We start from the raw sequence: 21,851 nt of genomic DNA on the forward strand, positions 1-21,851 counted from the left end.
TATCTTTACGTTTTCTCTCGAAATAAACAAACGTCCAAACACGGAAAAGTAACTTTTTCAGTTTTCAGTTTCAACTTTCAAGTGAAAATTAGCGAGAAAAACGTCGTTAAGTTTGGTGGTTTATGGGGGTGACGTGTGAGTAATATTTTATATCAAGCTTACTAATTTTAAACTACATAAAATTGGAACTGGGGGTATTTTAGTAAAAAATAAATTTTTTAAGGCCATTTTCAGTACACCGTTCAATTCCAAATACATATATCTACTTATAATAATGATTTTTTGACACTCCCTCTACACATGCCCTCGAATGTGGCATGTGTTAGAATCATAGATTATTTTCCTCAAGATACACAATTGCACATATTTATGGTGATGTGTAAGTGTGTATCCCACGGGAAAACAATCTATGATTCTAACCCATGCCATGCCAAGTAAGGGTGTCAATGGATAGCCGAAATCCGAATTCGAATTCGAATTCGAATTCGAAAATTCGGATATTATTCGAAATTTCGAATATCGGATTCGGATTCGGATGTCATTCTAACATTCGAATGATTTCGGATACGAATCGGATATTGCGATATCCGATTCGATAATATCCGCTCCGATAACACTACATTCATGTATTTATGTTTTACAACAAAACGTTTCTATATGTATATATGTGTTATGTATTCGTTTTATACAACGAAAATTTATTTTAAAACCTTCGTCTTCTCAATCTAACCCACCTTAGCCGTAAAGAACCAGACGACACAGCGGGTTTCAATCGAACTTCGGCCACTATCTTCTCCGGCCGCGAGCATCAGGTAGCATTTCTCTTCTCTTCTCTCTTCTTCTCTTCTCTTCTCTCTCTCTCTCTCGTTCTCTATCGTGAACCGGTCGGAGTGATTTTTCGGACAAATCCGTGGGTTTCGTCGTTTCAACTATGCGAACTCCGACAAGTCTTCCCCGGCCGGTGAGCATGCAGTACGGCGAGCATGCAGGTACATCTCTATCTCTCTGTCTCTCTCTCGCTCTATCTGAACTGGTCGGAGTGATTTTTCGAACAAATATGTGGGTTTCGTCCATTTTTGATCGAATCGGATATTATCGGATATCCGATATCTTTTTCGGATTCGAATTCGAATGTTTGTCAGGGATATCCGATCGGATTCGAATTCGAATTCGGATAGTATTAGTTATTTTCGGATTCGAATTCGGATATAGCACTATCCGATCGGATAGCTATCCGTTGACAGCCCTAATGCCAAGGGGCGAGTATTAGAAAATCATGACTCTTTTTTTATTTACATAAACACACAATCTCGATCTTTAAAAATGAATCTTTAAAGCATATTCTAGAGATATTTGTATTTCTGATAGGATATCTTTTCATAGTTACGTTAAAAGTATTATTTTTTATTTAATTTTTATTTTTGTCTAAATTCATTTTTATTCTTTAGGTAATAATTAAAATTTAGAAATACGCATGTATGGCCAAATAATGTGTTTAGAGAGTTAGCAATGTTTTATAGATTGATTAGAAAATTATTCTTTTATAGATTAGACACTTTCAAAAGTTGTAATAAAATTATCTACATAAGGAATTTGAAAATCGAAATTCAACATAACAACTCATTTAATAAATTTTAAATTTAGTTATCTCTATTTTAATTTATTTTTATGATTTTCTCTTCTTTTCTAAATATAAATTTATTGATTCAAACTGATTTTATATGTTCCATTGAATATAATCTCTCAATTTCTTTCAAATCTATTGATTCATAAGGTATTAATTCTCCCATTCTTGATTAGGTTGTAATGGAATGATGAATCTATTATTTGTCTCTTTGTCGTTAAATCAGAATTCTCGTGAAGAATGCCCAATTCAATTAGATTCCTAAATAATCAATAATTATCTCCTCCTACTTAGAAGAATCTAAAGAAATTGTCAAATTGACCTAAGCTCTCCAATCCTTCTTGACTTGGTAACCAAGGAAACATGAAACATGTCTTAATGACAAATAAATTTAACAAACCCAAGCTTGACCATCCTTCAAGAGTAAGATTTTCGGTAAATTTTGTGAAACTGTAACGTTGCTCTACCTTAAAAAGGGAGTAAAACAAGCAACCCGTTTAACAACATTTCCAGAACAGAAGAAAAACGACGACTAAATGACTCTTTTCGCATGTCGAACAGGGTTGAAGATTCTCCCTTTGAGGTGCAGTTCTAAGAAAATGGGAGGTCCAAAGATCAAGTAACGAACTATTGATGCTGTGCTGCACACAAGTTTTAGGCAACAGAGGAAGCTTACCTGCAAAATATAGGAATTTTTCGTCAACCATTAGCCAGATTACCGTTAGAATGGAGTACATTCTAGCTCTTCCAAGTATTTTGCACAAATATTTAGGGAACCAGAGAGAATAGCTTCCACGGACTCAATAAGTTTTTTTTTTGGATGGGTAAGGTGTTGGACTTGAACCCACGACCTCGAAGTTGTTTGCAATGTGTTAAACCAACTGAGCTATGGGTCTAAGCCCCAGACTCATAAGTTGAAATGTTGAATTATAAAATTAAAAGATGAATCTGCCCATTGATTCCAATTTGAAAATTAAAATTTGAAGCCACGGCGATATTGTATACGTGTGCACTATACAGAATAGCGAAATCCAACCATTTGTATAATGCAATTATGAATTAGAGATCTCGGCCCCTTGCACATGGCGCCATATTAGAGATCAATAAAAACCATAATACTAGATAATACCATCCATTCCCATCAAAGAATTCAGTGGTTAAGAGAGGCTCCAAGCGTCTTACCCTGACCAAAAACTATACACCACGCCGACACTCCAGTTGCTTGGTATTCTCTAGCAGTATCTGTCAATCAAAACAAGCAAGGGAAGATAATAGAGCACCACAAAACAGGTTCTTAAATCAGGAAATTATTTCTCACTCACAAGTCACTTTAATCATAAAGTTAAAAAATTAAAATAACATGGAAAAAAAAATGATCTTGGATTATAAGCTAACCAAGTCAAAAAGTTCTTACTTCTCTAATGTAATTTGCTACTGCCTTGCACCCCTCTATTGCAAGTTGCATGACATTTTCAAAGATATCCATTGGTAGTTTTGAATCCATCTGCATTAGAGCAACATAATCATCATGTTGTAAAGATTAAACTGGTTGCGTCATGTAAAAAATATTTTTCAAACGTGTAACACTTAAAAAATAAAAAATGGAACTCCATTGCAAATTTAGTAGAAAAATGTGAGAATGAGTGATATGTCAACCCCTGCAAAAGGTTATGCTTGAAAACATTACTTGAACTTGAATTGTACCAAAAATGATACACAATTTTGTCATACAATTGGTCAGAAATTTGTATAGTTTCCAAACCAGGCCATCCCTGTTTAGTTTATTACAACAGATCTGGAATATCAAAACAACGTAGGGGATCTCCTAGCCCGCAAAGCAGCCCAATTAGATGATCTTAACCCTTCAGACCATGGGTCTTGTCGAGGACACATTCAGGACAAAAAGCTTCAGTTTTCTATTGATTACATTAATCTGATTTTTAGGCAATGGCCAATCCTGGTGAGGCACATCAACAATATGCCCCAGAAGTTCATATAAAAGCTGTTTTTCATAGGGACTTTCAGATTCATAAAACAGGTATACCAAAAAAAATAAAATCGAAGGAATTATAGACCCTATATGAGCAATTTTTCACCCAAATGGTCCTCTAGAGGGATCTTATTTAATGGCAGGTGCCAAAAACTTGCCTGGTGTGCCGTTAGCAGCATTCTACAATTGTCCTTGACCCAAGCACTGCGCTAAATACAAATCAGGGTCCTAGAATATGGCATGGCATTTATGAGGAATTGACTTATTTTCCTCACACAGAAAGGTTTAGCAAACAGTTCTAAGAAGCACCACAACATACCCTTTCCAGGAAATTGATTACTGACGACGATAGGAATCCAGAGTGCTTATCAGTAAACAATGAAAATAATATATCCAAGCAAGACAGACCAAGGTGTTTCCACAAAGTAACAAATCCTAGAAAATCTTGCAAAATAAAATAAGGGTAAACTTAAAAAATATTGTCAGAGTGAAACCTGAAGTAAAGTCACTTTATCCAACTTGGCTAGGATTCCTACAGTGACATCAGGGCCTCCAGCACTATCTTCTACATAGTTCAAATCTGCCAATTCAAAATTTTCAACTACGATGAGCTCTTATCCGAGTCCTGAGATCCTTCTAAACAGTAAACTATTTAAGAAGTGTAAGACAAATTATTGATGTACCCAGTAAAGGAGTGCTGTTAAGATATCCACTACTACAGGAAGTAACAAGATCACGCATTGGAATTCCAGCATCTGCAAGTGCCAAGGTTGCAGCATTTATGCATGCAGATCTCGTTCCTGCAAAGTAAGATTGCAATAGCTTCAGTTTCATTCACAGAAATGGATTCTATACTAACAAGTATGGTAAGATTTTGAACAAATACCAATATTTTCATAAGAGAATAAAAATACGTTTAATCAGGTGTTAAATACTTGAATATCCCTGGTGAAAAAATTATAGTTCACTACATTTCCTGAAATTATTGCAAAATTTTGGTGCTAATAGGATTATTAAATAAAAACTCATAAAATTTTTATCTTTTATTTTTTTTCCCTACTTTTGGTAGTAGGAGGAGCCAGAAATAAGTTGTACATTTACCATAGCTGAGAATCGTTAAGAGAACCCCCTTAGCATTTCTCAAGAAAATTTATGTTTACCTCCATCAGCTTGAAGGACTTGAACAAATATGTCTATCTGCAAAAGACAAAAAGAAATTTTTAGAAAAGGGAGTACCCAAATTGACAATAGTTAAACTACCCCAAATAAATGTAATAAAACCTGAGAACGGGGCATTAGATGCGTCATTATGCAAGCTTCCAAGGTTTGGCGAATTACAAGAGATATTTCTGTGGATCGCCTACGCATAGAAAGAGAAAATTCATGGACCATGAAAATTGAACCTATGATATCTCACAATTTGGTCATGATGTTAAAAGCATTCATTTTCAAAAGCCCAAAAGCAGAAAAATGTCTTAAGTAAGAATCATTCTAGAAAATTCACCAGGGGTATCTTTTGAGCACCTTAATAATATAATTAAAAAATGGATTGTTGAGAAAGCTCTAGAACCTGTAGCTAGGTAAATGTCATCATAAGCTATATTGGTCCTTTTGAGCACCTTAATAATATAATTAATATAACTCTTATATTAATGTAATTGTCCATGTGCGCTGTCACTACCTCAACTGCGTCCTTTTGGTCTTCCTCTCACTCTTTTACAACCTTCAACTTGCACTTCATTTTAGTTGAGGTCAATATCGATCTTTGTTGCACATGCTCAAACTATCTCAATCGACTTCCCCTAGTTTATCCCCTATCTGCACACATCCTACATGGGATTACTATATTGATTTTTGTAATTTGACCCTTGACTTCTATATTTGTTTATTCATTTTCAATTTAAAAAAAAAAAAATTACCGTTCCAAAAAAAAGGGGGAAGATGTTTTTTACCTAGACATATTATTCTTCTAGAGTTAACATCATGGACACGATAATCTTGTTGTTTAAGAAATAACTGTCAAAATGGGAATAAATTTCAATGGTGATATAACAGTAAGCACTAACCTGACAACAACTTGATTTGGCGGTATTAGGGGAGCTTGAAGGTATGAAGACATCAACTATAGCTCAATATCTCTTGCTAAGTTCTAGTTCACTTACATCCTTTTCATTGTTAACATTTCTTAATGTTGGGATCCATAGCCTGATCATGAACAGCGAATCCCTCCAACTAGCTAAGATACCCCCAGCATGAATACCAATCCGAAACCAAGTACAGAAAACAGGATATGCCTCCTACTTACGCAAAATCTAGGACATTGATATGGACATAGGTATCCTATCCAATACTGATTATTTTTTCCAGCCATGTTAACCCAAGTATGGTTCTTTTTTGTATTAAAAATAATGCCAGATGTGATAGAACTTCTAATATTGCGAAGATTTTTACAATAGTACTTGTACAATATACTATCTACACATTTTAATTAACAGGAAAAATATTATGAGTTAAAATGACTTTGCGTACCATAAGAAATGAGAGAATTGTAATGTAGAGGTGTCCATGTGGTATCTAGGATCGGTATCATATCATGTGGATGCGGATACCTTAGTTATATTTAAGTATCCGGATATCATAGGTCATAAAATGGGGTAATTATTTGGATTTAAAAGAGTGCAGAGGATAATAAAGGTGCTAAAAAATATCTTTCATTTAAAATAACCCGTTATAAATTAAGAATTTATACTCCTAAAATCTTCTAAGACATGAATTATATTTTATTACAAATAACAAAATGTACAATAGACAAAAAGAAGCTAGACAGTGTGATAGGCAATAGATTCTCCTAAATCGGTACTCTATTTTCATTGATATAAAATACCGAACAAATGTTCACTCTGAGTAGGTCCATTTTAATTGGCCAGTGATTTTTTATTTCACTAATGTTTAGACATTTGGAACTTCACCAAAATGTTAAATTTAGTGAAAAAGGATATCCAAGCATACAAGTCAATGTTTTAAAAAACAGGGGATAAGAAAACTATTTAATAGCTTAATCATGATATGATGTATCACTAAAGGTTAGAAGAAAGGAATAACCTGTCACCCTTCGGTTTTCTCATACGATCTCCAGTGCTAAAATTAGCCATGCTATACTCACAGCGCACCTGTATACAACATTAGAAATGAGGATGAGCAATGAGAAAATTATCAGAGCGTGAAAATTTGAAAAAATGAAGAAGGTCAGAAATAAATGGTCAAAGCATGTACCAGTGCCTGGTCACTAATTTGTTGGCCCCGATTCTGGACCTGCAATGTAATACAAAAACAGAATTTTCCTTAGGATGACAGTAGTTTCAAGCATAAAATGTTTGTCAAGGTTTAAAAAAAAATGTTACCAATCCTAATTATTTTTCATGTTATTCTTAAGATTTCCATAATTAATGTAGATTTCTTAGTTTCCTAAACTCTCTAATTATTCTCTCGTACTCATATATCTTACAAGATTTTCCTTGTTTTTTGAATGGGCAAAAAGGTTGGGGCCCACTTGTGAGGTATAAACATCCCATCCAGCAACAGTGATCCCACTTTATTACTTTCCTCCCACCTCTTCAACTTTATTGTCTTTACTCTCTTCCTCTCCTATCCCCTTCCCTTTTTCAATAATACCCCTCCAATTTTATTATTTTTCCCCTTTTACCTCCTTAACCCCCAAAGAGGATGCATGTGCCTACACGAACTCTAGTTCTAACTTAAAACAGAAAAATACTGAAGTGATATTTGTTCATACCTCTCTAGGGCCATATACAGCAGCAATGACTTTGGTGTTTCCCATCTCAAAAACAGCAGAGCTGTGATTAAAACAGAGATGGAGTTAGACCCACTTAGTTCCAGACCCATATAAACAGAATCTCAATTTGACAAACAAATCCCTAGATTACACTTAGCACGACTAATATATAAATAATTAGATGAAAAAAGAAAAAAAAAAAATACCCATCTGCCTTGGAAACGACACCTATTTCTCCACGAATCTGCCTCATCTGAGATTTTTTTTTTTTTTAAATATCAATTTATGCACCAACAAAAAAAAAAGTGACGTGTTTAAATCCAGATAAATTAAAATACACCCACAAACACACACAACAAGAGAGATAGAGAGAGAACCTCCATGGGACGACGACCATCTAAGCGAAGCCCTTCAGGGCTCACATACTCCATATCTGATAAATATGTGTGAAGAGAGATAAAGAGTGCCTACAATTGTCTTGAGACCTGTTAACATAGGAAAAGAAACATTTTTTTACACTAATTTTAGAATCAGAGTGGAAAGATTACCCTTGTGCACTGTAATATTTTCTTGAGAGTGGGCATTACTTCACCGATTTTAAAAAAAACAATAATAATACCCAGATTAATGAAATTATTCTCACACACCAAATAAGGTATCCCAATTAGTTTTCGACAAAAAATATATATTTAATTTACATAAGCTTTAAACATATATCCAAATTTTTTGCTTTGCCTTCCATGACAGTAAGTAGAGTCTTCATCAAACCAATTTCCCCAACTATAATAATCTCGTATTTTCACTGAAAAATGATTTGTTTTTCCCTCAAACTCAGCTTAATTTTATCAATTCACTTGTCAACTATGTACCTGGCTCTTGAATTGTTACTGAGATCAAAAGCAGTAATTCTACAGAGTGATCAAACTTACTACCAAAATGTAAGTAACAGATAATGGAAATTTAACACAAACTCCAATATTTGAATAGTAAGCATCTCAGAAACCTTGGAAATAAGTAAAATTTAGAAAACCAACTCAAGTTTCATTAAAAAAAAAAAATTACACACATTTTGACCCAAAAAATCAACTTTACATATAGAAGGGAACCGAATTTTCAGAAATTTTAACGTACTTTTGACAAAAAAAATCTTTGGATATAAAATTATAGGCAGAAAACCCATTTTTCTTTACCGAATTTCATGGTTAGGGTTAGGTGTCGGGAGAGAGAACGAAAGAAGAACAGATTGATATGTAGCATTCTATATAAAATGCACTTTGAACCAGTAGAGAAAAAAAAAAAACACGAAAGATGGGAAGAGAAGAGCTGACCTTTTTCTCTAACTCGACGCCTTCTTCAGTGAAGAATTTAAAAGGGGGCGGGTGCGATGGTTTAAAGAAAAACACCCTAATTTATGAGTTTAGGAATCGGATCGTTACCTTCCTAGTCCAACCGTTCTATCCGAAACCGACTCAAGACGATTCAATTCGTTCTTAGCCATACATGGGTCAACCGGTTACAACTTACAACCCGTTTTCCATTATTCAAGTGTGGCCCATTTGATCACTGGCCCAAGGAATGATCAAGTATTCCACAACTAGGTTTATCAATTGAGTCTGCTGGTCCGCTAATCCGGCCCGCCCGACAATATAAGGGTTGTCGCCTTCATATGGAATCCACAAAGGTAGGGCCCGCCCGTCAAATCCGATTTGGGTTAAGACCTAATAGTGCCCAGTCCGGCCCGACCCAATCCACTATTATATATTATAAAAATATTCATCATATATTTAATTAGATGAATATTTTTCTAAAAAAATAAAATATATTGTAATTACAATTTAGCTCTCATCTATGATAATTATAGGTTAATAAAACATTAATTTGAAGTTGATTGAAAATCATCAAACACAACAAAAATTATTTGCAAACTACACTCTTTTTTTTCATTAAAAGCATCAAATTCTAGTCATTTTATTTGAATCAAACCCAACATGAATCAAGCTCATGCCTGTTAAATCTGGTTAAGGCTTAATCGATTTAGGCCCTAATAGGTGGCTAGGGTTGTTCTAGGTAGAGCCCCCCTTTTCAGGATCAGGTTAGGGCTCAACCAAGCTAGGCTCGAACTCACCCATTGATAGCCCTATTCACAACCCATAATTCAACTTAGATCTCAATATTCGCATCTAAACATCTAAACATGATCCAGTAACCATCAAGGTCAATTTTTATTCTTAGTTTTTTATTTGAGGTATTCAAGCCTCTTAGAGGACTTGACTAATCCTCAAGGCACATGTAGTCCCCTCTCCTCACAAACACCAGGTACTTTATGGGGGTAGGTCTGTTGGAATTATAAGAAGGGTGAATGTGAAAAACCCCTTGTGAAATTCCTTGGAAAAATCTCATCGTTTAGTAGTTTTTTTGGTGTTTTATTATCTTTTTGGTTTAGTCCCAAATTGATTAAAAGAAGAGTTGGAATTCAACTCTTATATTCTTATATTTCTATCAATCTTAAAGTTAATATAACTAGTAGAAGGGCTCACATGCATACATGGGAGCCCAAGAGGGAAATCCAAAGTCATAGTAGATTTCTATTGGGATATGGAGCCAACCTCCTAAATCCCTCAATGCATGCACCTGTGTGTGTGTGTGTGTGTGTGTGTTTTGGTGTTGTGCATCCTACGTGTTTCACACATATACGTACGCATATTGGACTTGAATTTTAAATTGACCAAGTTTTTACTCAAATTTTGTTTTGAAAATTTCGAACCAAATTTTGTTCGTTGAAAATCCAATCATTGGTGCATGGTCATGGTGTCCTTGAAATCTCCCTGTTCATGTCTGTTTTGAACCAATGCAACAAAGAGAAACTAATAAGGTTTTTGTGATTATTTGGACGGGCACTTCTTCCCTCTTTATATCCATCGATTTTCACATCAACTTCTCTCTATTGTTCACTGTTTTATCAACATTATATTATGTTATTATTATATTGAGAAAGTACTTAATTAGTCAAAGTCACTGTAATGTTCCAATCAAAGTACTCCCTTGAAGTGTAGGTTGTTGTATCCAGGAGTGCGGAGGCTTATAGAGCCATGAAACTGCAACAGAGGCGAAAATTATTTTAAGATAGTGCATTTGTGCGTGCATCAACCATAATTTTAGTTAAGTATTTTCTTTCTTACATTCACTTTTGAAATCTTTTTTTGTTTTTTTCTCAATCTTCTTAACAAACTTTTCTTAAAAATCATTACCAAGTTTCCAACAAAGTCCCCAAGGGAGGATTCAAACTCAAAACCTCCATAACCCTGAAATTTATATACTCAACTCTCATTCCCTTTCGAACAAGACTTGGTCTTGGCCATCTCACCAACCCTTCGAATGGTTGGTCAATTCCAATCTGGTATACAAAATCTAATAATCTTCATATATTCAAACAAATTATATAATATAATTTATATACTTTCTCATATTTCATCAAATAAGGACTTTGGTTGATCCAGAACCAATCCAATATTGAATCCGAACCTTATTGGATTCAATCTTTCTCCAAATCCAAAATCCTTGACCCAGACCCTAACTTACCCAATCCAAACGGATCGGATTTCTGATCTAATCCGGTCCATTGACAGGCCTATATAGCCATCCATGGGTCAACCGATTTCAATTTACAACCCGTTTTCCATTTCTCAAGTGGGACCCATTTGACCATCTGACTATTTGACCATTGACCAACCAAGAAACGATGTGTAGTATTCCACAAGACGGGCCTTTGGTTATAAAAAGTGATTATTCCGCGAATCCCCAATTCCTCCGTCTTCAGACACCTACAGAGAAGGAAGGAAGGAAAGGAGGATCGAAATTCTAAGGTACACTTTGCTTTCTTTCGCTTTTATTCGTATTTCTCCTTAGCAGTCCCTTTTGAATCTCTCCCGACTAAGACGATCTAGGGTTTCGAAATCTAGGTTTCTCCATGGCTTCAAAGCGGATCTTGAAAGAACTCAAGGATCTCCAGAAAGATCCTCCTACATCTTGCAGCGCAGGTACCTTCTTCAATCTAAAACCTGTAAATATTATAACTTTCGGTCATTTTTGATGAGTTATTGAATCTGGGATTGTTCTGAGTCTCGATCTGCGATTTTTTGTGGATTTGGTGGTCTGTTTGTGTTTTTCTGCCTTGTTTGGTTGTTTTGGGGTTAAAATGATCTAGATATGTTGTGGATTTAGATGATGGTGTTGATCGTTGTATGATTTATTATGTAATTCTCCTGATTTGATGTGGTCAATTTTCTTTATCCAAATCAGATTTTAAGATACAAGTGTTTAATAGGATTACAAAACTGTTCTTGGAATTCGGGATAAAAACTGGATTTTGAAGGTTGATCCCCAAAATACAAGTATTTAATAAAATTGCCTTTTTTTTTTTTTTTTGGCTTTATTATGGTTAAGTGAGCTGGATTGAACCCCTCACCTGAAGCTTCTGAAAAGGGGTTGCTTCTGGTGTAGCTGTACTTGGCGTTATCCCTTCAGAGTTGTATTCATAATTTCATATTGCTATGTTTCGTGGGATTCTCTGCCACAAACAAGGAGGAAATTTTATTATCTAATGGTGACTTGTTGATCCTAGATCCATTAGGTATTAGGTTCCTTTAAAGGATTTTTTCCTTTGACAGCCATATTTAAATAGACATAAGAAGAATCTCATTAATTGCTAGATCTGTTTTTTGGTGCAACTCACATAGCCAATGGCACAACCCATGAAACATGTTTGGGAGCTATTGTTGTCAATTTGCAGTTTCTGAGATCGGATCTCTGATCTCTATCCTTCTGATCGTGTTCACCAGTTTTTACCTCCACAAGAGATCAAAGTCAGTACAATCTGATCAATCATTCTATATTTAGTTTTGACCGTTGATTTTTCATTTCTTTGGTGTTTGTTAGTTACTATGTGATGCAATTCTATACCCACAAAGTGGAACTCTAGCATCTTAGTATGTATTAATGGGTTTTTGAAGATTACACGGTAAGAAGTATGTTTTTCTAACTTTGAAAACTAAGCAACGTGTGGGTGCAATTGTCTTCTCATCTGTTTCTCATGCATGACTGTTTATACATCCTGACATTGTAAAATTTGAATATGTTCACAAATATTGAATATTTATTAGTGATTTTTTGTACTGTTATTTAATTATTTATTATTTTATCTTTGCATTTGATATTTTGAAGGCCCTGTTGCTGAAGACATGTTCCACTGGCAAGCAACGATTATGGGTCCTCCAGACAGTCCTTATGCTGGGGGCGTCTTTCTAGTTACTATCCATTTTCCTCCAGATTATCCATTTAAACCACCCAAGGTAACACATCAACTCAATTGCTATGGTGAAAGTATATGTATATATTCTTAATGTCAATCCCATACAATTGATTTTCTCCAGCATTCTTTGTTATTTCCTTGGAAATTTTCTTTGGATTTTAAAGTATTCGATTTCTACTTCTGTTGATGAGTCAGTTATAAAATCTGGTTTTAATTTCTTGCTTGTGTCGATTTCTAGTTAGTGGGAGGATGATATTATAATCTTTTATCTTTTACATGGTAATAAAGAAGTGTGCCAGTGGTATTGTCTTGTTTCAAAGTGAGGTATGCTACAAGCTTCCTGCTAATATTTATGCTACACGATATTTGTGGTGACTCATCATGTACCATATTTGTTTTTGTAGATACTTCATGTATGCTAATTGGGATGATAAATATTGATGTGCATACTTGTCTAAGTTCATTTGTAATTTCTCATTTTTAGAAAGCCTAGACCCAGTTATGAAAGAGAATGGATGCCATCTCTACTCAGCTTTTTTCGAAAAATCCAAATCCCCATTTGTATTGTTTTCCTGAGATTTGAGTTGGACTGTACTTTTTTTTGGAGACTCATGCTTTCCTGTTGTCTCATGGCCATCCAAAATGTCTATGCGATGTTGGGATATTTTCCAAATTCTGGAAATTAGACCCATTTAATCACAATTCTTCCCCCACCCACCCACACACACACACACACACACACACACACAAAGTTACCTTGAGTTTATGGTCCTACTCACAATTCCTCTATGTTTTGTAGATTTATATTTCATGATGAGACCATCAAAATGAGCTTGTGTCATACTTAGGGCTTTTGCCTTTTGTTTTCTTTACTTGGTCACCTCTTTGTTTCTTTCTTTGTATCTCTTCTTCTCTCAATAAAATTATACATATCAAAAATAAAAATGGCTATACCTTGCTTCCAAATGTTGCATGATGCACAAACAAATGTAGGAAAATGCAAACCATTTATTATTCTCCTATATTTGCTTGTACATCAAGCAATGATTTCAAAACATGTCATTGCGGTTATTGTAAGTCAACTTCGTGTGGAATGTTGTTGTCCAAGGAATAGCTGGATGAGGCAGAATCTTCACAAACTGAAGAACTAAGAGAGAAACGACAATAAACCAAAGCTTTTAATCTGGGCTTGTCTTGTGTTATGAAAAATGCAAATGTGCCCTACCAGAAGGTTTCAATCGAACACAGGAGTCTGTCAAGTTCCTTTTCAGGTTCCATGGACCCACGGGATGTGATACATAAACCAACCTGCACTTTATAAACAAGACTTCCTAATGAAATCTTCTCTCTCACCTTTGGTTGATTTATGCAGGTCGCATTCAGGACAAAGGTTTTCCACCCGAATATCAACAGCAATGGTAGCATCTGCCTTGACATTTTGAAGGAGCAGTGGAGCCCTGCACTCACCATTTCCAAGGTTCTTCCTATATAACTTTACAACTTTCTTTTCATCATCAGTGTACAAATATTACTTATTCCAAAGAAATACCAATCAAGAAGAATTGAAAGCTAAGTGTCGATGTAAAGGGTACTTGTAGTCCATGGTTTTTAGTCTTATACACCATGACTTAAATAGTTGGAATTACCATTTTTGGTTATTGGTGTGGTTGAGATTTCGAAAGAGATCCCTCAGTTTAATCATATGCTTGTTTGGGCCAAATGTGTCTTGGTCCCAATTTACAGATGGAAAGTATTTTATACGTTCTTCATGCGAAGGATCTAATCAAACGGAAAATACCCCTTGAGTCAATATCTTGGTGGAACTCTACATGAAAATGTAGAGTGACAATTTATTTATTTTTAAATGTTTTGTGGTGAATGTTTATTAATTAAGTAGTCAGTCTGTTTAATCATAATTGTTGTTTAAGTGGGTGGCATCGGCTCCTATTTTCATTTTCAGGTGTTGCTCTCAATCTGTTCTCTGTTGACGGATCCGAACCCTGATGATCCTTTGGTGCCAGAGATTGCTCACATGTACAAGACAGACAGGAGCAAGTACGAGACAACTGCGAGGAGCTGGACCCAGAAGTATGCCATGGGTTAAGTGTTTGCATGTGGAGGGTAGTTTTCCTTTCTTATGATTTTGGTCTTTCAGTAAAATATGTATGATCAAAGAAGTGTGATCTGTCTCTCTTCACTCTTACTTATTAGAGGGACCAAAAGAGAAAGGTCTAATCCCTGCTCCAACCCGCCCTTCTCCTCCATAAATACACACAATTGATTGCTTTTGATTGCTTGTATGAGAATTTAAGCTTTGGACCTTCTTTGAAAAAGTAAACTATCTATAGTTCAAAATTATTTTCACAAGTGATTGCAGGGTGGGAAGAGGAACGCCACACACTACATAGCGGTCAACACCTTGCTGGATGAGAGTTGGGTCTCTTTTATTGGCAATGTGGTGTGTGAACTAATACTAGATATGACGATACTGAGATGGATTAATAGTGAAAAGACTACGATAAAATCAGAAATGATCCCATTCATGAAAATGGAGTTAGTTCTAATAAGTGATAAACTAACAGAAAGTCAGATTGACATGATTTGGCTGATATTCAACAAAGGTTTTTACAACCATAGTTTTAATAGAGTAAGTTGAAGGTTTTAAATTAATGAGAATCCTAGCTAAACAATGTGGATTGAAATCTATGCAAACAGGTTTCATTAACATCTTGGTGATAAAAGAGAGTGCAGCAGTGAGAATAATATTATAGCTGTACTTCTATTTAGTTGTAGACAAATTATGCAATAAAAGGTTGAGACCGTGATCCTCATTTTTAAATTTGCGAGATCATGCCCAATCATTGCAATGATAGAGAGCAATTAATATTATTTTATTACAAATGACAATTGGATAGGCAAAAAATGACTTCAGTGTTAATGCCTAAAGGCAGAAACTTGTAAGATTATGCACGATCAACCTAGAAGATTGGCTATGTACTTGTCTGACAATGGCAAGTTCCTGGGCTGTTATGTTTGCAGGCATGGGTGACAATTAGTCATCGAAAATTAGATGTTTATGATTATTGTGAAGAATATTGATTCAAAATAGATAACTTTAGAGCAACATATGCACATTCTTTCGATTGCCGACGGAAGGCAATGGAAAGTCCCATTAAACGATTGAATTATTTTTCAGTGAAGGTTAGAGTTTCTGTAGGCAATGTAGGAAAAGAAGGATTAAGTTGGTAGATGCACTATGTGGAAACTGAAAATTTTGACAGGTCAAAGCCCACAAATTTTAGAAAGCGAATTTCGACGGCCCATAGCTGTTGAAATTTTTTATGTTATTCAATTTGACGGTTTAGAGTCATCAAATTTCTCCCATCCTCTATTAATTTTGATAGTTTCGATTCGTTGAAAAAAAAAATTGACAATGAAAATTTTGACATCTGGTTTGTTAAATTAGGCTTTTCTTATGTTGTGATGAAGCATGCCAAATTAGTTGTAGAGATGTAGATAATATAGGCACGATCAAGCAACTTGTAGAAGAAAATGTAAGTGATTTGCTTGAAAGAGGAAATAAAATTTTGTATGAAGTTTAGTTGAAGCGAAATGCCATATTACAATTGCGAAATGCTATTTATTGAAGCAAAACTCTATAACATATCGTTACAATGAATCACTATAACAATTCACTTTGTTATCACTGAATGTTGTTCATTGTGTATCACGTCAAACCAACATTTTCGTTTTATAGTAAAGGTGATGAACTTGCACATAAGAGAAAGACAGGGCAACCTATGAACAGTAGTTGAGTTCTTCTCCTCTCTTGCAAAACCTGTTAGTCGAGTTAGCAAATCCAGGCTCACGGGATGATTTAACCTCAGATTCGGTGGATGGCTAGTCAGGGTTTTCATTGACTATGCAGGACACTGCGTTAGACACTGAGTTAACGTAGTGCATACAACTATAGATGCTTTTCACTCATATCTCAAGGAAGAGATCAATGGTCCCGTGCACACCTCCACATCAGTTCAGTGTCTAACGTAATGTCTTGTCTTGCACAATCACTTTAGTATTTTTGTTTTTATAATTCAAAACTATATTTTATGTTTCTAGTAAAAAAATATATATTCTTTGAAAAATAATAATTATAATAATATTTTAAAATAAGAGTGTTATGTGGTTATAATTTTACTTCCATTGAGTTATATAAAGCATAACAATAACTGGTCTTAGGAGTTAACAAATGATAATTTAAATATGCCTAAAATTGGGTTTGAAATAATTTTATAAAATCTAAAAAATTATAAATTCAAAATAATATTTAATTGGAAAGTCCAAAACTCTATACTTAAGCGTGTTTGAACAAGAGTAATACTAGGATGGGTGATCTTCTGGGAAGTTTTGTCATTATATTATTACTATTTTATAACAAGGGGTATTATCGAAAATATTAGTCCCACATCGAAAACACGTAGTAAGGGCGCACTTAAGGCAACTATTTATACCTCTTAACCTCATGCCATAAATCCAACAATTTTAGCATAAGGAAGGTGGGGGTTCGGAGGTTCGACCAGGCAACCCTGAGGCTCCCGTGGATCATATTCATCCTAGGTTCTTGGAAATTCATAAATTCCAAATCAACCTTGGAAAAAAAAATTCTTAGAAATCGTCCCAGAAGGATCACCCATCGTAGTATTAGTTTGTTATGCAGCTGGCTCGAGATACATATAGTATGAAATTCAAGGATCATTCGTATGTGGTTTAGTCAACAAATAGTGAGTCCGATTAGTGTGCGCCAAGTAAGTAGCTTTTTATTTAATTAGTATTTAGTTAGCTAATTTAAATTAATTGTGATAATTAGGTAGTTCATCTTGTTAGTGTTTGGTGATTTTAATTAGAGATGCACAAATCCAAATTTGATTAGATGAGTAGATCAAAATCGGTGTGCCCTAATTTGTAAATTTGAAGTGATTTAATTTGTTGCCCCCCCCCACCCGCGCGCGTGCCCCCCTTCAATTTTTTGTGTGATTGAGACATCCCTCTATTAAATTGGTGAATCTTAAGATACCCCTGTGTTTTCAAGCTGATGACATGCCCCCTTTGACTTTGTTCTTCTTTTCTAGACTAAAAATAAATTAAAAAAATACCTTAATCTTTAAACTCATCAGCCTCTATGGTAAATCAATTTTAATCTATTAGCTTCATCTTCAACCCATCATTTTGAACTTGCCTTAATCCCTTGTAGAAAACCCTAGATATATATATATATATATATATATATATATATATATATATATATATAATTTCGTGGTCTTGTACTTCATAAATCAACCTTATTATTATTTTTGAAGTACTTGAAAATCAGAAATTTTTTTCTTTTTACCAAAGAAGTTGAAGATGATTGATTTTGAGAAGAAAAATCAAAAGTATTTTGATTTTAAGTTGAAGACTAAGGTAATAAGGTTATTTTGCATTAGTTTAACGGAGAAGATTTGATTAATATTTGAGATACCGTATCTTTTTATAATGATGACATTGCCCCCCTTGACTTCAGTCTTATCTCATAGGCTAAAGAAAAATAAGTCTAAATTCCTTTCTTCAACTTTAACCAAAAGCCCTTGAATTTTCTCAAACAATCAAGTCATTTTCTAGCTCTTCATTAATTTTTGTATTAGTGAGACAATTGAGTAAGTAATTAAGGATTTAAAGGATACTAAGATTTAGAAGAGATTGTCTTTAGAATTTATTTGATAAGATTTGCATTTCATTTAATCATGATAATTGATTTGTTTGGAGAAAGAAAAGAGTTATGATAGATAATTATTTAGGATATTATAGGGATTGACTGTAGAGGTTTGATGGGTGTGGATTATAATTATATAAGTTAATGTGAAAAGTATTTAGCTTCAATTCTAATGTGATACATGAGTTGTAAACTTTTAAAAGAAGAAGAAGAAGAAGAAAAAGGTAAGATTTGATTGGTTCACAAACTTGAGATTCAAGACTCTAGGCTTTGGACTACGAAGATGTAAGATTTTTTTGCTCTGATTTTGATCAGCGAATGAGATACTACATGTTTTTTAAATGAGAACTTTTATTTTATCTTCCTAGTTTTGAAAAGGAAACAGAAAGTGACGAACCCTAATCTTTTAAACATGTTTAAAGAGTTTGGGGTTTGGGGTAGCTATTAGGATTCCTACTAACATTGGGGTGTGGAAACATGTGGAGTGAATGTATGTGATTAGATACCTTAGTAGTCCATGTCGTGGCCGATGAGTGTCAATGTGTGCAAGTGAAATCTAGAGACCTATAAATGAATGTCAAAAATCGAAGGTAACTAACTATCTGGATTCCAAATAACATTAGGGGTGTGAAGAGAACGTGATTAGATACCTCAGTAGTTCACTTCGTAGATGAAGATTGTTCACCCTTGGCCTATGCGGGTTAGGGTCACTTAACGTGTGAAACACTAATGCGATTTGATCAGGTAATTTCGAATTATATAGTAATTAACTAACGAATGATTGAAAGGTTAATGAGTGTGTAGAAATCAATAATGCTTTTCATCAAGATACGAGTCAATAATATTTATGGTCCTTGCACACTTTCAAGTCAGGATGTGTGATATGAGGTACAACTTGAGGTCACTCAAACTTGTAAGTTAGTTTACTTTGAAAAAAATTCTTAAATCTTATTAAAATAAATTTAAAAATCAATAATAAAATAATAAAGTAAAATAAAAAATTAGTCTAATAATACTGGAGAGTTATTATTGCCACACCGATTCTTATATAAATTGCACATACTTGATGTGGCGTTAGTAAAAATTGGTGTGATAATAACAACTCTTTAATATAATTCCAACTCCCAATTACAATCCTAAACACCAATGTACTAAGACATATAAAAAAAAAAAAAATGCTAGAATGACACAGATAGAAACACAAAGGTGACAAAAATGATGTGACAATGCACACATAATTATAGATGCTTTTTATTTGTATCTCGCGGAAAAGCATCTATAGTAATATTCACAACACTACATCATTTTGTCATCTTTATGTCTCCGTTTGTGTCACCCCAGCATTATTCAAAAAAAAAATAATAAATAAATAAATAAATAATAATAATAATAATTATAATAGAGTGTTGATATACTAGAAAGTCACCGCTAGGTCAATACTTGACTGATGAGGCATGGACATAGAATCGTAGATCTATTTCTTGGGATATAACACTGCAAATCTCCATAAAAGATATGCAGTTGTGTATCCGAACAAAATATATCTATAATTATGTGTTGGTGCAACGCCATTCAAGTATTGACCGACTGAAGACTTTTTAGTTAAGAAATTATTGGCTTCAAACATTATTATCCAAGTCTGTCTCTCTGTATAGTGTGGTTTTGAAGATTTTCTCTCTCTTCTGTAACTCTCCTTGAACTTTATCATCTTTTGGTGCTTTTTGAGAGCGTATTCGATCTTCAAATTTCTCTCTCTTTATCTCAGCTTTTCTTTATTCCCTTTGAAGAATTTGGTCTCAAAGAAATTTGTCTTTTTTTTGTTTTGCTCAATTTTCTCTCTTTTTGGCACACTCTTTGAATTAGCTTTCGTTTCTCTCTCTCTCTCTTTTCCAATGTGAGCAGAGAGAATCTGAAGCTGTTCGAGATGGACGGAAGCGCTTTATCTACAATCAAATACACAGAGCACCGAAACTTCACCAACAAAGCCTCGAAGCCGTTTGCGAGATCGAGAACTATATCAAGCGGTTCGAATCGGCCGATTCGACCCAGAGTTGTACGTGTAACGGTAACTGACGGAAACGCGACGGATTCATCCAGCAATGAAGATGACGAGGAGTTCCTATCCCGTCAACGTGTGAAGAAGCACATTAACGAGATAAGGATACAGCACTCTTCTTCTCGAGATAACGGTAACGGAAGGAGAAACCGTTATTTAAGGAGTATTACTAGATCTAAAGTTAACAGCCGAAAGAAAGTTGCAGCGGCGAGTATTCCGTCAAGACGTTCGTGGACGAAGCGACGTGTGACTTTGAAGAACTTCTCTCCTTCTCATGAAGAGAAATCGAAGCCAGAGATCAATCTAACGAATCTTTCTGGGTACAATCCAGCTGAGGAATCTCACAATCTCTCCTCTCCAACCTCAGTTTTCCAGTTCAATTGTTCTTCCCGAGAACTACAGAATCTTCAAAAACCAGTTGAAGGAGCAAGAGAAGAAGAAGATCAAGACAAGACAAGTGAGCCATCACATACAATCGATGAGTTTCTGCGTCCAGAAACTCCGATTTTTGAAAACTTTTGGGATATTGAAGCTCCATCAATGGCGGATATCTTCGATGATGCAAGCTTACAGGATAATTTTAAAAGAGATGATTTTGGGGGTAATTTTCTGGGTTCGGATGAGGATTTAGGGTCTTGGTCTTGGAACATGAGTGATTGGTTTGAAGATATTGATGATTTTTTGGTTTCAGATCCTGACAACTAAAGTGTTGAAGCTCTTCGTTAGTGCGCGACTGTTTTATTGTTGATTAAATATTTTAGATGCCCTATATGTTTTCAAATGGATGATAAGTTCCTTGACTGTAGTCTTAACTTATAGAATAATGTGAAATTACATAAATATTCTCATTTTTAAATAAATCTGTAATTTTCTTTCAAAAAAATCCATTATCTTTAAACTCTGAACCGTAAATCATTTTTAGTTTTTTCAATATTTTCTTCAATCTATTATTTTGAACTAAGATCATTTTTTTATATATATCCAAAATCCCATTGTTTTTTTTTAACATCAAACATCTTATCTTGCCTTGAGTTTTGAAGATTGTAACAGATAGAACATTAATACGAGGGTAAAATAATTATCCAAAGGTCAAAGATGATTGATTTTGGGATAAAAGTTTAAATAAGGGCATTTTGATCATTTCATTTAGGGTCTGTTGGATTACATGAAAAGTCAATTTCCATAAAAAATAATGGTGGTGGAAAATGAGTAGGGTTGGAAAATCATTTTTTATTGTTTGATTGTATTTATATATAATAAAAAAAAATTGAGAAAGAGAAGGAAAAAAGAAAGAAAAAGACGACAACGATGGTGAAAGCGGATGTGGAGAA

General features: G+C 34.5%; 3 protein-coding genes across 6 annotated transcripts; 2 read left to right on the forward strand and 1 right to left on the reverse strand.

Annotated features, from left to right (window-relative positions):
• Positions 1 to 1,995: 1,995 nt before the first annotated feature.
• RRP41 (3'-5'-exoribonuclease family protein) lies at positions 1,996 to 8,823 on the reverse strand. Of its 2 annotated transcripts, none has more exons than XM_086456521.1 (13): positions 8,736 to 8,823; positions 7,785 to 7,892; positions 7,614 to 7,660; positions 7,408 to 7,468; positions 6,888 to 6,926; positions 6,717 to 6,784; positions 4,896 to 4,974; positions 4,775 to 4,811; positions 4,298 to 4,414; positions 4,109 to 4,194; positions 3,039 to 3,128; positions 2,807 to 2,866; positions 1,996 to 2,300 (listed from the first exon to the last, which is right to left on the reverse strand). In XM_086456521.1, the coding sequence occupies exons 2-12, from the start codon at positions 7,836 to 7,838 to the stop codon at positions 2,819 to 2,821; spliced, it is 726 nt and encodes a 241-aa protein (XP_086312647.1). In that variant the 5' UTR covers positions 7,839 to 7,892; positions 8,736 to 8,823; the 3' UTR covers positions 1,996 to 2,300; positions 2,807 to 2,818. The 2 variants fall into 2 exon arrangements, with proteins under 2 accessions (XP_086312647.1, XP_086312648.1); XM_086456522.1 differs by having other exon boundaries at positions 7,785 to 7,899; positions 8,736 to 8,769.
• Positions 8,824 to 11,131: 2,308 nt separating this feature from the next.
• Positions 11,132 to 15,073, forward strand: LOC147393807 (ubiquitin-conjugating enzyme E2-17 kDa-like). Of its 2 annotated transcripts, none has more exons than XM_086455887.1 (5): positions 11,132 to 11,270; positions 11,367 to 11,444; positions 12,628 to 12,755; positions 14,088 to 14,192; positions 14,676 to 15,073. In XM_086455887.1, the coding sequence occupies exons 2-5, from the start codon at positions 11,375 to 11,377 to the stop codon at positions 14,817 to 14,819; spliced, it is 447 nt and encodes a 148-aa protein (XP_086312013.1). In that variant the 5' UTR covers positions 11,132 to 11,270; positions 11,367 to 11,374; the 3' UTR covers positions 14,820 to 15,073. The 2 variants fall into 2 exon arrangements, with proteins under 2 accessions (XP_086312013.1, XP_086312014.1); XM_086455888.1 differs by having other exon boundaries at positions 11,214 to 11,270; positions 11,352 to 11,444.
• A 2,194-nt stretch (positions 15,074 to 17,267) lies between these two features.
• Positions 17,268 to 21,393, forward strand: LOC147393808 (uncharacterized). Of its 2 annotated transcripts, XM_086457164.1 has the most exons (3): positions 17,268 to 17,520; positions 20,367 to 20,653; positions 20,726 to 21,393. In XM_086457164.1, the coding sequence occupies exons 2-3, from the start codon at positions 20,389 to 20,391 to the stop codon at positions 21,223 to 21,225; spliced, it is 765 nt and encodes a 254-aa protein (XP_086313290.1). In that variant the 5' UTR covers positions 17,268 to 17,520; positions 20,367 to 20,388; the 3' UTR covers positions 21,226 to 21,393. The 2 variants fall into 2 exon arrangements, with proteins under 2 accessions (XP_086313290.1, XP_086313289.1); XM_086457163.1 differs by having other exon boundaries at positions 20,367 to 21,389.
• The last annotated feature ends 458 nt before the right edge of the window (positions 21,394 to 21,851 follow it).

The sequence above is a fragment of the Akebia trifoliata genome, chromosome 10 (genome assembly GCF_017979445.1).
Source record: "Akebia trifoliata isolate Shusen 1 chromosome 10, ASM1797944v1, whole genome shotgun sequence".
In the NCBI taxonomy this organism is placed as follows: domain Eukaryota; kingdom Viridiplantae; phylum Streptophyta; class Magnoliopsida; order Ranunculales; family Lardizabalaceae; genus Akebia; species Akebia trifoliata.